Source organism: Lissotriton helveticus, chromosome 1_1 (assembly GCF_964261635.1).
Source record: "Lissotriton helveticus chromosome 1_1, aLisHel1.1, whole genome shotgun sequence".
Lineage (NCBI taxonomy): Eukaryota > Metazoa > Chordata > Amphibia > Caudata > Salamandridae > Lissotriton > Lissotriton helveticus.
In genome coordinates, this window is record NC_136057.1 from 1,042,181,894 (window position 1) to 1,042,195,772 (window position 13,879).

At 42.9% G+C, this 13,879-nt stretch overlaps 1 protein-coding gene across 1 annotated transcript in view; it reads right to left on the reverse strand.

Annotated features, from left to right (window-relative positions):
• Window positions 1–13,879, reverse strand: part of LMF2 (lipase maturation factor 2) — a 144,759-nt gene that overhangs the window by 108,108 nt on the left and 22,772 nt on the right. Inside the window, exon 2 of the mRNA XM_078677880.1 lies at window positions 206–459. Within this exon, the coding sequence (XP_078534006.1) occupies window positions 206–459 (254 nt within the window). The remainder of the gene's footprint in view (window positions 1–205; window positions 460–13,879) is intronic.

A 13,879-nucleotide genomic window follows, 5' to 3' on the forward strand; every position in this document is an offset into this window, starting at 1 on the left:
GAGCTGAATGTGGGGCCTACCACTGGAACCATCATGTGACAGTATTTCAATGGCCTGACAGGGCGGGTAGGCCTGGATACTACCAAAATAGGGGCTGTGGTAAAGAAGGAACAGGGGTATTCAGAGGATGAAGAAAGGTGGGGGAAGCTTCAATCTGTCCTTTGGTACATATCTTGCAGACTTCTACATTTTGAGTCCAACACACCTGGTACAGGGATAAATACAGCACCCACAGCAACAGAAACACCAAGCTGTCCCTCAGAGGCTCCAGCAGCATGGCACCCATAGACAACAGCACCCCTAGGAGGCAGATAAGCTCCATGCCCTGTTCCGTGTCCAATCCCAAGCTTGGGCCTAGCAGCAGCAGAGTTGGAGTATCCTTCATCTCTTCCATGATGGTCTTGCCTGTGTACTTCAGCATCTTCCTGGCTGGCAGGATGCCTTCTCTGCCATAAAGTCCTGCAAAAGGAAGCAAGACAGTTTAGAGCCAACTCACATAATGCCTAATAATGCAAATGATTGACACTTGTAGTTTGCCTGGAGCACAAAACACAGGGAGAGGAAATCGGGCTAGCGTGGTCTTTTAGGGTTTGACTTTGTAAAGTGTTGTTTTGTTTAAACCTGCTTTGCGTAAAATGTTACTCGTTTAAGCTACTGGACCATCCATAACACCCCAACCAAAAAAAACAGCTTTGGCCAAAGGCAAAAATACTTTTGGGCTCATAAATCACACATTGCTATAGTAGTTCCAGAATACCATTACTCACAGTGCAGTTAGGCAGGGGCTGAAGTGGCTGAGACATAGTTTTCTTCTGCCCAGCACAGCATGAGACAGAGTGGTGCACTAAGCAAACCAACTGATTGCTGAAAACGCCTTTAAGTAACTATAGTGTAGCTAATACACAGGACTGTAGTGACATATGGTCCTGGCTAATGCCAGGTCTAAAAAAATTACCTGGAAAGTTACATATGCATTAGAGTAACACATCATTTTGTGTGCTTTCACATTGACACCAGAGTGATCAGGACCACGAAGAATCCCCATTTGACAGCTAGCCTCACATGAAAGGTGTTTTCCAATCAGGAACTACAGTGGTTGCCCTTTTGGGACCTTCCCTGGGCCTACCGTTCTGAACTTCTACCTATAGTGCATGATTGTAGATCCAAGAGAGAACTTTTCTAACACCTGGAAACTGACCGTGTACATAAAATAACAGACATTACACATTTTTTGTTTTAATATCTTGGCCATACTGCTCCAATATAATCCTAATATTGAAATGGGATATACACATATATGTTGAAATAAAATTGGACAAGTCATGTTAGAAGGATATGTGGTCGACCCCGCTGTTGTATAAGCAGTTAGGGTACACTGTTGCTTATGGATTACTAGCCGTTCCTCCCTGTGCTTCACGTTTCCTGCACACAAGGACAACTAGAGTCTGAACTCTCCATCACACTTCTTGGGGAAACAGAATTGTACGAATGTAAGAGCACCATTGGTTTCAGGCATGTGCAACATCAGTCAGGCCTGCACTCCAGAATTAAAGTAGCATTTATCGTCATAAATTAACTAACTACTATTAGCACTATGAACAAGAATTGGTAAATGCATAAAGTTTCTCCCGTGTGATTTATAATAAGCTGTTTTGAGCAGGCCACACCGAAAAACAAAGATATCAGAGTTGACTACAGGTACTCGTTTCAGTATCAGAGTAGCATCAAACCGGAATGGAAAATGTAACCAGAACAAATTCTACATTAAATTACAAAAATAACCAGAAGATGGCAATGTTGTCCAGTTCTTCCAATATCTCTTGGGGGATGTGAGATTTTCACACGGCTCGTGCAGGCCCACCAATATAACTGCCCAAATCAAAGTCATAGAAAATAGTGTTCAAGAACTTAAGTCCACATAAAATGTAGAGCAAGGTCAAATGACTACTCCTCAGTGACATCACAATGAAAAGATAAGGAATGTAGCTCCCCTGTTTCAATGTGTGCAGCCAAAGAAAGTAAACCAAAACAAAAGTTCCACACAACAGCAGGTAGAGACCGTAATTTGGATACGGGAACTGATAAAAGCCATTTAAGGTCGAGCATGGGCAGCGCATGCGCTGCTGTGAGGCAGGCAGTACTAGAGTATGGCTTTTAAGCCCCACCCACTCTGCCCATATTTTTAATGAGTTTGTTAGAGTAGTGAAGGAATAATTGAACATACTGACAGTTCTGAATGGGTTTCGGATGTTTATGCATAAGGGCTGATTTGAAATCTTTGAACAAGGGAATTGTCATCCGTTACCTGGGATACAAGAGTTATTGGTAGCTGTTAACGGGGAAAAATACTTCTCTAATGTCGATCTCAAAATCAGCATATCATCAGGTTACATTGGCTGAAGAGTCCATAGATCTCAACTATCATCACATCATTTGGGACTTTTCGGTATTGGAGGTTGCCATTTGGTCTGGCCTCTATTACCATTGTCTTTCAAAAACGTATGGATGTTTTTGTTTTAGGATTGGAAGGGGTTTAAGCTATCAAGGACAACATTTTAATATTTGCAAAAACAACGAATTAACATAATACGTTGTTGGACAAAGTTTCGAAAATCCTTGGAAGTAAAATGCTGACAGTAGGAATGGATAAATGCAATTTTGTAGTACAGGAAATTGATTATTTGGGGTACAAAATTCCTAAGGAAGGTATCAAACCCAAAACAGATTTAGTGGATGCCATTGTCAAAGCAAGCAAACCATATGACAAAATCTCCCTGAAATATTATTTAGGATTAGGAGTGTACGTACTATGCTGGGTTTGTTCAGGGGTATGGTATTTTTACTGAACTACTGCGTAAATTGCTCAAGAAGAGAGAATAATTTGTATGGACAGTATTACAAGGCTTTTGAGAAGATTAAATCTCTTATAGTTAAAGCTGCCCTCTAAGCATCTGTTTGATCCTTCTGCCAATTATTACGTCACAGTGGATGCTAGTTCATTAGGATTGTGTGCAGTTTTTAGCAAAAATGTAGTTGGCACAGAAAACACAGTGTGCTTTATATCTGGAGCTTTTTGAGGAGCTGAATTGCAGTAAAATACAATTGAAAGGGAAGCTCTTGCATGGGCAGTAGAAAAATGAAAGAACTTTGTGGTGCAAGGAAGTTGTTCTTTTGACAGATCATACATATTTTGTGTATATGATGGGCAGACAAATCTAACAATGCTTTATCAAGACTAGTGAGATTGATATCTAGACTACAGTTGCAGCTTTTATTTTGAAAAACATGGGAGGCAAAGTGTTCTGCATTAGCAGGTCATCCATTTTAACTTGTGTAATGGATAGGTGGAGATGATGGATTTTTATGCAGTTACCATGATGTTTTATATTGTATTTAATATATGTTTAATGTCGTTTTATGGCTGTTCTAAACAAACCGAATAAAGTTTTATGAACAGACTACAGGAGTTTAACTTTGCAATTAAATACATAGATGGTGGGTAACATCTGACAGAAGATTGTTTGTGCACATTATCCCAGAAGGATGTGGGGTACAAGAAGAACTGGATTAGCATGCATTTGTGGTTGCTGATGTTGATGCATTGACATGTGTGATGGGGGGTACATAGGAATCAGAATGGAGTGCAGAGGATAGCCAATTTTCACTTATTGAGCAGTACATGGAAATGGGATAACCATCACGCAGAAATGTATGTACGAAATTGCAAATCTTTGCTCACGTTGCTGGAGAATGGAGGGTGGGAAATAGAATTCTTTCAGGACCGGATTGGTTTATTCCTATGGAAGATATTGATAAGATGGTCTCTTTATTGTTCCTTGGTAATGCATATTTGCCCTCACAGCTTGACGATATTTGTTCCTACTACTAAGTATGTCATCTGATTTATGATATTTCATATCTGTTCAAGTTATGGCTGTATATTCAATGCATCTGCTGACATTTCGATTGTATGCCATTGACAGAAAGTTCAATAAATGAATTAAAAAAAAAAAAAAAAAAAACAAAAAAAAAAAGAGATCGATAAGATTGGCACACCAGTGACATCTTGGTGTTACCTCCACAAAGAGGACACTCAGACAACATTATCGGTGGCCAGGTATGGACTCTGCAATGGAAAGGTTTGTGGATGCATGTGCTATATGTGTAGGTTCTGATCAACATTTGAAGGTGACCTGTGAACCATCTAATCAGTCTGACGCTCCCAGTGTACCCTGGAAAAGTATCCAATTGATTTTTCTGGACCATACAACATTTTAGGACAAAGATTTGGAATTGCTATTATTGACAATTTTTCAAAATGAATATATCATAAATTTGTTAGCAATCCAATTACATAAGAAGTAATAAGCGTCTTATTGTAGGTTTTCCAAATTGAAAATTTCCCCAAAACTCGAACGTCAGACAATGGAGTACAATTTGCTTATAATACAATGACAACGTTTTTGAAGTCATGTGGTATTACTATTTAGAGGTCACCTCTCTATTGTCCAAAAGCTAATGATCAAGTGGAAAGGCCCAATAGATTTTTGGCAAACAACATTCTGGTGGATAGAAATTTCTAAAACAAATTTTGGAATTACCACAACACTCCCCACACTGCTACAGGGATTTCGCCTCATTATTTGATGAGAGAGGGGAATCTGCATACCATTGTTTCTCCTGGGATGAGTAATTTAGGTATGTTTGGATCCAAGACACAAATAAGAATGTGTGAAAACCATAAAAAAAAGCCAGAAATAATCTACGAGAAAAAAAAAAAATCATGTGTAAAGAACACTTTGATAAAGTAAATAAAACAAAACCCAAAGAGGTAAGCATTGGTGACTGGGCATTAATAACCAAACCCTACATTACTCACAAGGGTGAACCTAAATTTATGGATCCTGAACAATAGTAAAATTGACTGGTAGTGCAGTCCTAGTGTATAAAAGAGGATGGTGGAATAAAAGTGCCATTGTTGTTCTTAAACCTGGACAAGAAGATATGGCAGGTGCCTGAGAGCTCAGATGCAAAGACAAAAGGAATGTATTTTGATGATAAAATATTGTATGCAACAAATATGCATAATGATCTGAAAGGGCAGAATTTAACTAGCATAGGAAATGCTATGGTAGACAGTTGGGACAAGAGTTTGAATGTTCACAAATAACGGTAAATGAACAGTACGATGGTGTTAGGGATGAACAAAAGGATTGTATTGCTAACGAAAGGGAACAAATTCAGGAGACCGCATGTTAGCCATCCCAGAAATTGATTGATGAACAATATTGTTAATACTGTACAACATAATTATACGGTTATTGAATAAGGGCTAGTGCATGAGGAAGCGTGTTCATTAGAACCTGTAGATAATTGTATGCAACCATTAGAGGCGTATGAAACAAAGAGATAAAGATCCAAAAAAAGGGAAGGTTGTTTTTATATACCGATCTTTTTTTGATTTTGCATTATTTTCTTCTATGGTATCATTGAAAATGTATATAGGTATCATTTAGTTGTAGAAAAAAAAAAAAAAAAAAAAACATATTTTATGTGCGTAGAGTAAGGTTAAGACAAATGGTTGGAAATTTGCTTAGGGTTAATAAAGAATGTTGGGGAGGGAATATGATGATGCGGCGGTGGCCAAGACTAAGTTAGCGTCTATTCCTCCATGACTGTGTAAGTTGTGTGCTGCGCTCTTTACTTGTGGATTTCTGTCATCTCCTTATAGTGAATAAACCTCTGCATTTTATTAGGATGTGTGCAGTAACATTTTTATAAATAAAAATTGTACGTGCATAGTTTTGAACAGGAGCTTGTACTGACACAGACTAATCCTTTTCGTGACTCTATAAGTCTTTGGAGGCATTATATATACACGACGTGTTAGTCGTTTGGCGAGGCGAAACAGAGTTCCTTGGTCTGTTCCGGACGTGGCTTAACAGCCGAAACGAATTTCTGAAATTTAAGGTGGAATCCAATAAAGAAAAACTAGCCTTTCTGGATTTACTCATTGTGGCAACACCAACTGGTCTAGAGACAGAACCATATACAAGCATTTACAATGCAACGGTCTCGCCTAGGCAAAAGTTAGAGTTATTGACATTGTAAATGACAAACTTTTTATTTATGTGTTGGTTTTAAAAACATAAATAAATGGCATGCAGATTGAAAATCAAACGCGGAGAAAAACGCGCGCTGTCGGAGGATGCAGAGGAGAATGCGAGGGGGAGAACATGTGTGAGTGAAATACCCCAGAGACTACTTACTACCAATTCCACAGCCTTAGTAACGTTTAATCCACAGTCACAACTATTAAATGGCGACCAGGCGCAGGGCTGCAGAGGGCCACTGCGACCAGGCACAGGGCTGCAGAGGGCCACTGCGACCAGGCACAGGGCTGCAGAGGGCCACTGCGACCAGGCACAGGGCTGCAGAGGGCCACTGCGACCAGGCCCAGGGCTGCAGAGGGCCACTGCGACCAGGCCCAGGGCTGCAGAGGGCCACTGCGACCAGGCCCACGGCTGCAGAGGGCCACTGCGACCAGGCCCACGGCTGCAGAGGGCCACTGCGACCAGGCCCACGGCTGCAGAGGGCCACTGCGACCAGGCCCAGGGCTGCAGAGGGCCACTGCGACCAGGCCCACGGCTGCAGAGGGCCACTGCGACCAGGCCCACGGCTGCAGAGGGCCACTGCGACCAGGCCCACGGCTGCAGAGGGCCACTGCGACCAGGCCCACGGCTGCAGAGGGCCACTGCGACCAGGCCCACGGCTGCAGAGGGCCACTGCGACCAGGCCCACGGCTGCAGAGGGCCACTGCGACCAGGCCCACGGCTGCAGAGGGCCACTGCGACCAGGCACAGGGCTGCATGCAGGGGGCCATGGCGACCAGGCACAGGGCTGCATGCAGGGGGCCACTGCGACCAGGCACAGGGTTACAGAGGCCCACGGTGACCAGGCAGAGGGCTTCAACTCTGTATAACATGGACGAGAGCCCATCCTTCATGGGCGTTGCCTCTGTACTGAAACAGGGCAACGAGAGAGCCAGCGAACACGTAACCTGTGCAAGTAGGAACAAACTGACGAGTATCAGAGTAAAATGGAAAGCAGACTGTCGGGAACATGCAGGCTGGGGGGGGGGGGGGGGGGGAGTCTGGCGGTCTTTATCTGAATCAAACTACCTTCGACCGTAAAACATGTGAACATCTGTATTTTAACAAGTCTGCTCCCTTTGTTTCCGCTGTTCTTGGAAGTCAGGTTCCTCCGTTCTTTATCAGCCCCTCAGCCCGTGCCGCCATGTTCATCGCGCCACAGACACGACCTTCCCTTAGCTCTGCTGTGAGTAGATAACGAGGTGTAAAAATAATCGGGCTTGGTAGACAGTCTGCCTGAAGCCGCAGAGCCTAGCAGCGGCCTGCAGATTCTACAGCTGACAAGGTCAATAGGTCTGGCTGCGTGTTTCTAATTGTTTATGGGTTGAGTAGGACGACTTGTTTTCTGCCGTGAGACTAACGCAGTGTAAAGTTCAAGGTTGTGACAGTACACATTTTGTAACTCTAATATTCACAACCCGTAACTATATAAATGAATAACTGCAGGCACGCCCACACGCAACACGTAACCATGGGGACTTTTCTCAACATGTGTTTCGAAGCCGAACCTGCCACCCGCTGTCCCACTTCCCTGCCGAGGATCACACCAGCTACATACAACGGGGCGGCATAATCGAGGGGCATGGAAATACAGTTAGGATGCAGCGTGGTTACTCACCTTTTATGCTGTCATTCCGGACATATTTTGCAATTCTGCAGGTGCCACATTTTTTCGCATAACTATACATTTGCCGCACGCAATCCATCAGCTACTGCTCTATAATTTGCTGATTTTTGGAAAACATGTGTTTCTATAAAGGGATCAAAATTTACTAACGACGCTGTCACCCGTGCAGAGACAGTGCCTGCGCTGGTCACTTTTCAGTCGCTGATGACTGGTTTTAGGTCTTAAACTGATACTAAGGTGGAGACCTTTGCGCAGACAGGGTTAACGTGCAACAAGGAAGTCACTTACTCACGAGCCCAGCAGCCTCACCGGAAGTCAGGCAAAGTCGCCTGTGATGGGGGCGGGGCAGCGTCCGGACCGGAAGAGAAGGCGGAGTGAAAGCGTCTCGCGACGGCAGAAGGAGAGCGGAGTCCCTCAGAATTCACCTGGTAAGTTGAAAAGGGCTGGGGTAGCTCGGGGGGGGGGGGGGGGGGCGGGGTGTGTGTGTGTGTGTGTGTGACGGCGGGGGAGATGCACTCGTGTGCGCGCGCGCGTGTGTGTATGTGAGCGGGGAGGGGGGTGTCTGTATGTATGTGCGTGGGCGCTTGTGTGTGTGTATGCGCATGCGTGTGTGCTTCCCAGGAGACAGCGCCTGACCACAGCGCTCATTCACGTGCCACTTTGAAATCGCCTCCAAGGCGATGCGCGCGGCCAGGATTGTCTCCTGGGAAGCACACATGCCGACAAAAGAGTCTCGGCGGAGACGCGCTTCGCGCGGCTAGCCGAGACCTAAAAAAAACAAATGTCTAGAAACTCACTATTGAGATGACAGCTACCACCTGAAATCTCTTAGAGATAATTTGCCCTTTGGGCAATTTTTGCGGGCTCGCAGATATTGTTCCACAAAAGAGCTTCGAGAACTATGCCTCTAAACTCCCGGACCAACTTCGGTCTAGAAATTACCCCCAAAAATTGGTTTGATGGTCTTTCAAAAGGGCCTCCAATAACCATAGGGAGGGTTTATTAGACCTACCAAAGGCTAAACCGGACACGGATAGGATGACATTTGTGAACACATTCAGTACACGGTCATCGGGAATTCAGAAAAGTGTCCGGAAACATTGGAGAATTTTGAATGAAGGTATACCTCCTCCATTATTTGCCTTCAAAAGGAGTACCAATCTTTGAGATCTTTTAGTAGACACAAGACCAAGGACCAAACCAGCTCCAACAATAGGCACCTTGTGGGATATACCGGCAGTTCAAGGTCACTATCCCTGTGGCTCATGCGCTGCGTGCCCCCAAACTAAAATCACTAAAAGTATTGATATAGGCACAGACAGGCCTTGGATACAACGAAAGTTTACCAATTGTAACAGTGACAAGTTAATCTACATGATTACATGCCCGTGTGCTTTAAAATATGTGGGTATGACTACCCGCAAAGTGAAATTGCGAATTTTAGAGCATAAAAGCACAGTAAGATGCAAAACACAATCAACTAGATTCACAAGCCACTTCTTAGAAATGAAACACAGTCCTGATGACTTAACATGGACCGTTCTGGAGCAACCATTGATCCCAGGACACATCACTGATGTGTCAAAATTCTTACTAATACGAGAACAAAGATGGGTATTCAGATTGCAGAGCAACAAAAGTGGGTTGAATGATGCCATACCCTGGACAATATTATGAATGGCAGTCCACTGGACAACAGAGACAACCCATAAGAGGATTGTCATTAGGTGTTAAGTATGCAATGATGTATATTTACATATTTGTTTGAGCCTTATTGATGAAAGAGGTTGAAAGTTGTTCTAGACACCTCTTTAGTGATGTGTGCGACGTACATACTAGTCTCTTATAAGCGGTGTCATGCTTGACGCCAGATTTGCCATCGTTGTGGATTTCATCAATCATTGAATCCTAGTTACACAGTTATCAGCATTAGTTGGATTATTATGATCAACAAAGGCACGTAATGGCAATGTCCATGCTTTAGTTTTCATTTAAGTTTAGTTTTAATTTAAGTTGTGTTTCGGTACATGCTTTCATACAGAATTTTGTGCAGCATCCAGAAGCATTAGGAGCTACGTATTCATTAGACGTGCTTTTAAAGTGACTAACGGAACATTGGTATTTTGTTGACATCGCACACATTTAGTTATCAATTATTGTGTGCGAGAGCGCATAAAGTTGTATCAACTAGGCGCACCACATTAAATACACTGTTGTCGTTATACAGTGGCACGGTGTATGGAGAATAGGCAACACTACATTTCCCAAGCTTTCCTGGAGTCACGTGATTACACACAACAAACGTGCTCCCACAGCAACGGGCGAGGAGACGGGACCCAGGAAAGACTATGAATAATGGCGCCGCACCGACGCGGTTACCTCCCCGGCGGCTCTCGGAACCGCCAGAGGTACAGACGGACAGGTAGGCGGCCATTCATCACACTAGAGATTATACAAACTGTGTGGTTTTCATTTAGTTACGCTGGTTTTAAAGTTGGAAGGGCTAACTTAGTTATGTTATGCCACAGTGAATGATACTTGTGTATACATACTGTAATTATTTTGGAGAGGAGCGGACTATGGCTGTGGTCGGGCATTTGTGCGGTTGTTGGTTGTTCTCTGCCAAGTCCAAATGGGAGAACAAACAGTTAAAAACAACTCCCTTTCATTTAGCCATATAAAGTAGATAACGAGCATAACCTTTTGGTTTTGATTCCTGAAAACATGATTGTCTTTAATTGAAGACTGAGCATGAAGGGCAATATGAACACAACAGCATTAGAAACAGTTGCAGTGTTATCAGCAAGACGTGATTTTCACAATCAAAGGGAGGTCGTGACCCCTACTGGGTGGTTTGACAGTATTGACTTGGTATATTTAGCGAGAAATAGGATGTATCTGTGTAGCAAAGTGCTAGACCCATCAGTTCTCTTTCACCTTTTATAGAGCGGTGCCTCCTATATCCCGAGCCGTGGCCAGGTGAGGCCTTATCTCATAAGACGGGTAAGATGAATCTTTACATACATATAGTGTACACAGCATAAGGGCACAATAGAATTAAATGGCCTCAAGGAAAAGAACTACAATTGGAGCAATTGCAAAGTGGATTTCTTAGCTTTTATTTGTTGATATCTTATGTGTTGATATCACTTAATTATATTTATTTAATGTTTTTGTGTTACAGACATTGTCTTTTTAAGAGGAAACGTTACCACAGGTAAAGAGGTTGGATCGTTTTCATCTCTTTACACATGTGTTTTGTTAATGTAATACAAGTTGTTTTGCATATACACATTGTATTCACTTGCAGTAGCAATATCACAGGTCCTGATGAGGGCATAGGATGACTAATCTGTATTGCTGAAACATGTTGACCTTGTTTATCTAGACAGTGATCAATTTTACACTGTCTTTTTGCACGGTTTTTAATTTTGGTTGGTGTAAAGCGTGAATAAATAATTTTGCTTCCTATTGATCAATTTTCTCTCACACACTCACTTGTCACTGCAATTCAAAATTCCCATATAATTCATAGTTCACATAGAGAGGTGTAGGTAGTTATTATTCAGAGTTGATCATTTTCAATAGCATCTCTTCATGAATAGTTTTCCGAGTGTCACAAATGTGAATTTCAGGCGGAGACCCAGATGATGAAATATGCCACCATTTGGTGACTGATGGGAATCCATTTGTTATAAAGAATTATTTGTTTCTAATTCTTGAGGAATGAGGGAAATACATTTGTTTAGCTCCAATTGTGTTACTGTGCTTCAGACCTGTGGATATTTGTGTGATTAATTGTAACATTTATATAACATTTTTAAGCGCTACAAGGCCTCAGGGTAGAAGTGCGCTCTACAAAACCCAATTTAATTTCATTTCATTACCGGTTTCTCATTTTGGACTCTTCTCCTGTGAGCAAACTGGCATCAGAAGAACTTCATTTATAGGTCGGGCCTAGCAGTGTGCATGCGATGCTCTGCGAGGTATGGTGTATTCAGTACATGGACTTCAAGCCGGCCCATCATTTGTCAATGGTTGTTCCAGGTGCCTTTCTAAATTCTTTACTTTTGAATGGTAAATCATTCACTTTTGTCCCTTCTTTTGGTCTGTCATTCCCTCCTATAACAAATGGCCCTGTTTAGGGCTCATTTTGCTTCAGTCCATTTCAGTTAGTTTTGGGCACTATTTTTTCCGTTTACCGGTCTCGTGTTCTGGCAATATTGCAACGCAAGCAGCTGGCCAGTGTTCCTGCTTTCCCTTCCCACCCACAGTTTCTCTGTGTGTTCTCCCCTCCGCACTTTCAGCTTTCACTTATAATTTACAAAGTCTGGGTCACTGACGATTGAGTTGAGCAGTCACAAAGTTAGAATGTTAGAAATGTGACTTCACTCCCAAGCTCCCTTTCACCCAAGCTTTCATTTTTAGCATTCATTATGTTTCACTTGCTCGGAGCTCCGTTTCTGTAAATAGAGCTGTAAATCTTGTTCTTTATCTAGTCACAAATGTAGCAACTGTGTCGCTGTTCCCAGTGGAAATTCCCTTCTTAGTCCTTCTTCTACACAGTGCTGCAGCTGTTTCTTTGGTCCAGTCAGTAATTCCTCCATTTTAAGTACTCTAGACAGTGCTGCAGCTGCGTCTGTTCCCAGTGGTAATTCCTCAATCTTATTCTTCTAGGCAGTACTGCTAGCTGCTACGTTGGTCCCATCTGTATTCCATATTGTAAGTCCTCTAGATAGTGCTACAGATGTGTCTCTGTTCCCCCTTAATTCCTCATGGTTAGTCCTCTAGACAGTGCTGCAGCTGCTTCTCTGGTCCCAGTGGGAATTCCGAATTCATAGTCTTCTGGAGAGAGATGCAGCTGCATCTTCGGTCCTGTCATTAATTCCTTATTCTTAGTCCTCTAGACTTTGCTCTGGTCCCAGTGGCAATTCCTAATTCATGGTCTTCTAGAGAGATGCAGTTCCATCTTTGGTCCCGTCATTAATTCCTCATTCTAAGTCCTCTAGACAGTGCTGAGGGTGCTTCTCTGGTCTGTGGCAGTTCCTCGTTCTTAGTCCTCTAGACAGTGGTGCTAGCTGCTTCTCTGGTCCCGTCAGTATCTCCCACATTCTAAATCTTCTAAGCGGTGTTACAGCTGTGCCTCTGGTCACAATAGCAATTCCTCATTTTTAGTTCTCTAGGCAGCGCTGCTAGATGCTTGTCTGGTCTTATCGGTAATTCCTCATTCTAAGTCCTCTAGGCAGTGTTGTAGCTGCATCTTTGGTCCTGTCAGTAAGGTCTTATTCCAAGTCCTCTGGACAGTGTTGCTACCTACTTCACTGATCCAGTTGATAATTCCTCATTATATGTCCTCTACACAGTGCTGCAGCTGCTTCTCTGGTCCCAATGGTAATTCCCCATTCCACGTCTTTTAGGCAGTGCTTTAGCCGTGTCTCTATTCATACAGCCACTACACTCCAAACCAAAACACATAGATGAAAGACTGTCATTTTCAATGCCAATTAGCTCCAACTCTGACAAATGCGAGACCTATTGCATTGCAAATGCTTGTTCCTAATATTTGCAATTGACTTCCAGAATGGGTAGGGCCCCACCTGCAGTCGGAGTGTTTGCTAAGTTAGGTGAAGGTCGTGACATTAACATTAAAAAAAAAAAAATCAATGCCTTTCCTCAAGATTATCTTTGCACTTAAAAGAACATAGTGTCAAGACGATTTAAAATGTGATACAGATATTTACTGAAGAAACTATATTAATTTCACTCCTAAAAGAATACAACGCAAACAGTTGGCATTTAGTGTACTAAGGAAATACTGCTTTTCATACGATCACCCTAAAGTTTTGGACTAATGCTGATGGCTTTTCAACTCTGAAAGTGGATAGAGTCCTGCCAAACAGACCTCAGTGTCATTGCTCTGGCACATGTATAGGTCTAATTGGCTCATCCACAATTAGCAACAGTTAACTTAGTTACAAGACCTTTAGTATATGGTATTAGAGGCACCCTGGGTCTGTAAATTAAAGTGTCCCTCTTGGGGAGCTGCATTTACTGAGCCACCACGAGTGCGACAAAGCAAAGCGCGACTCCCAGCCCACCA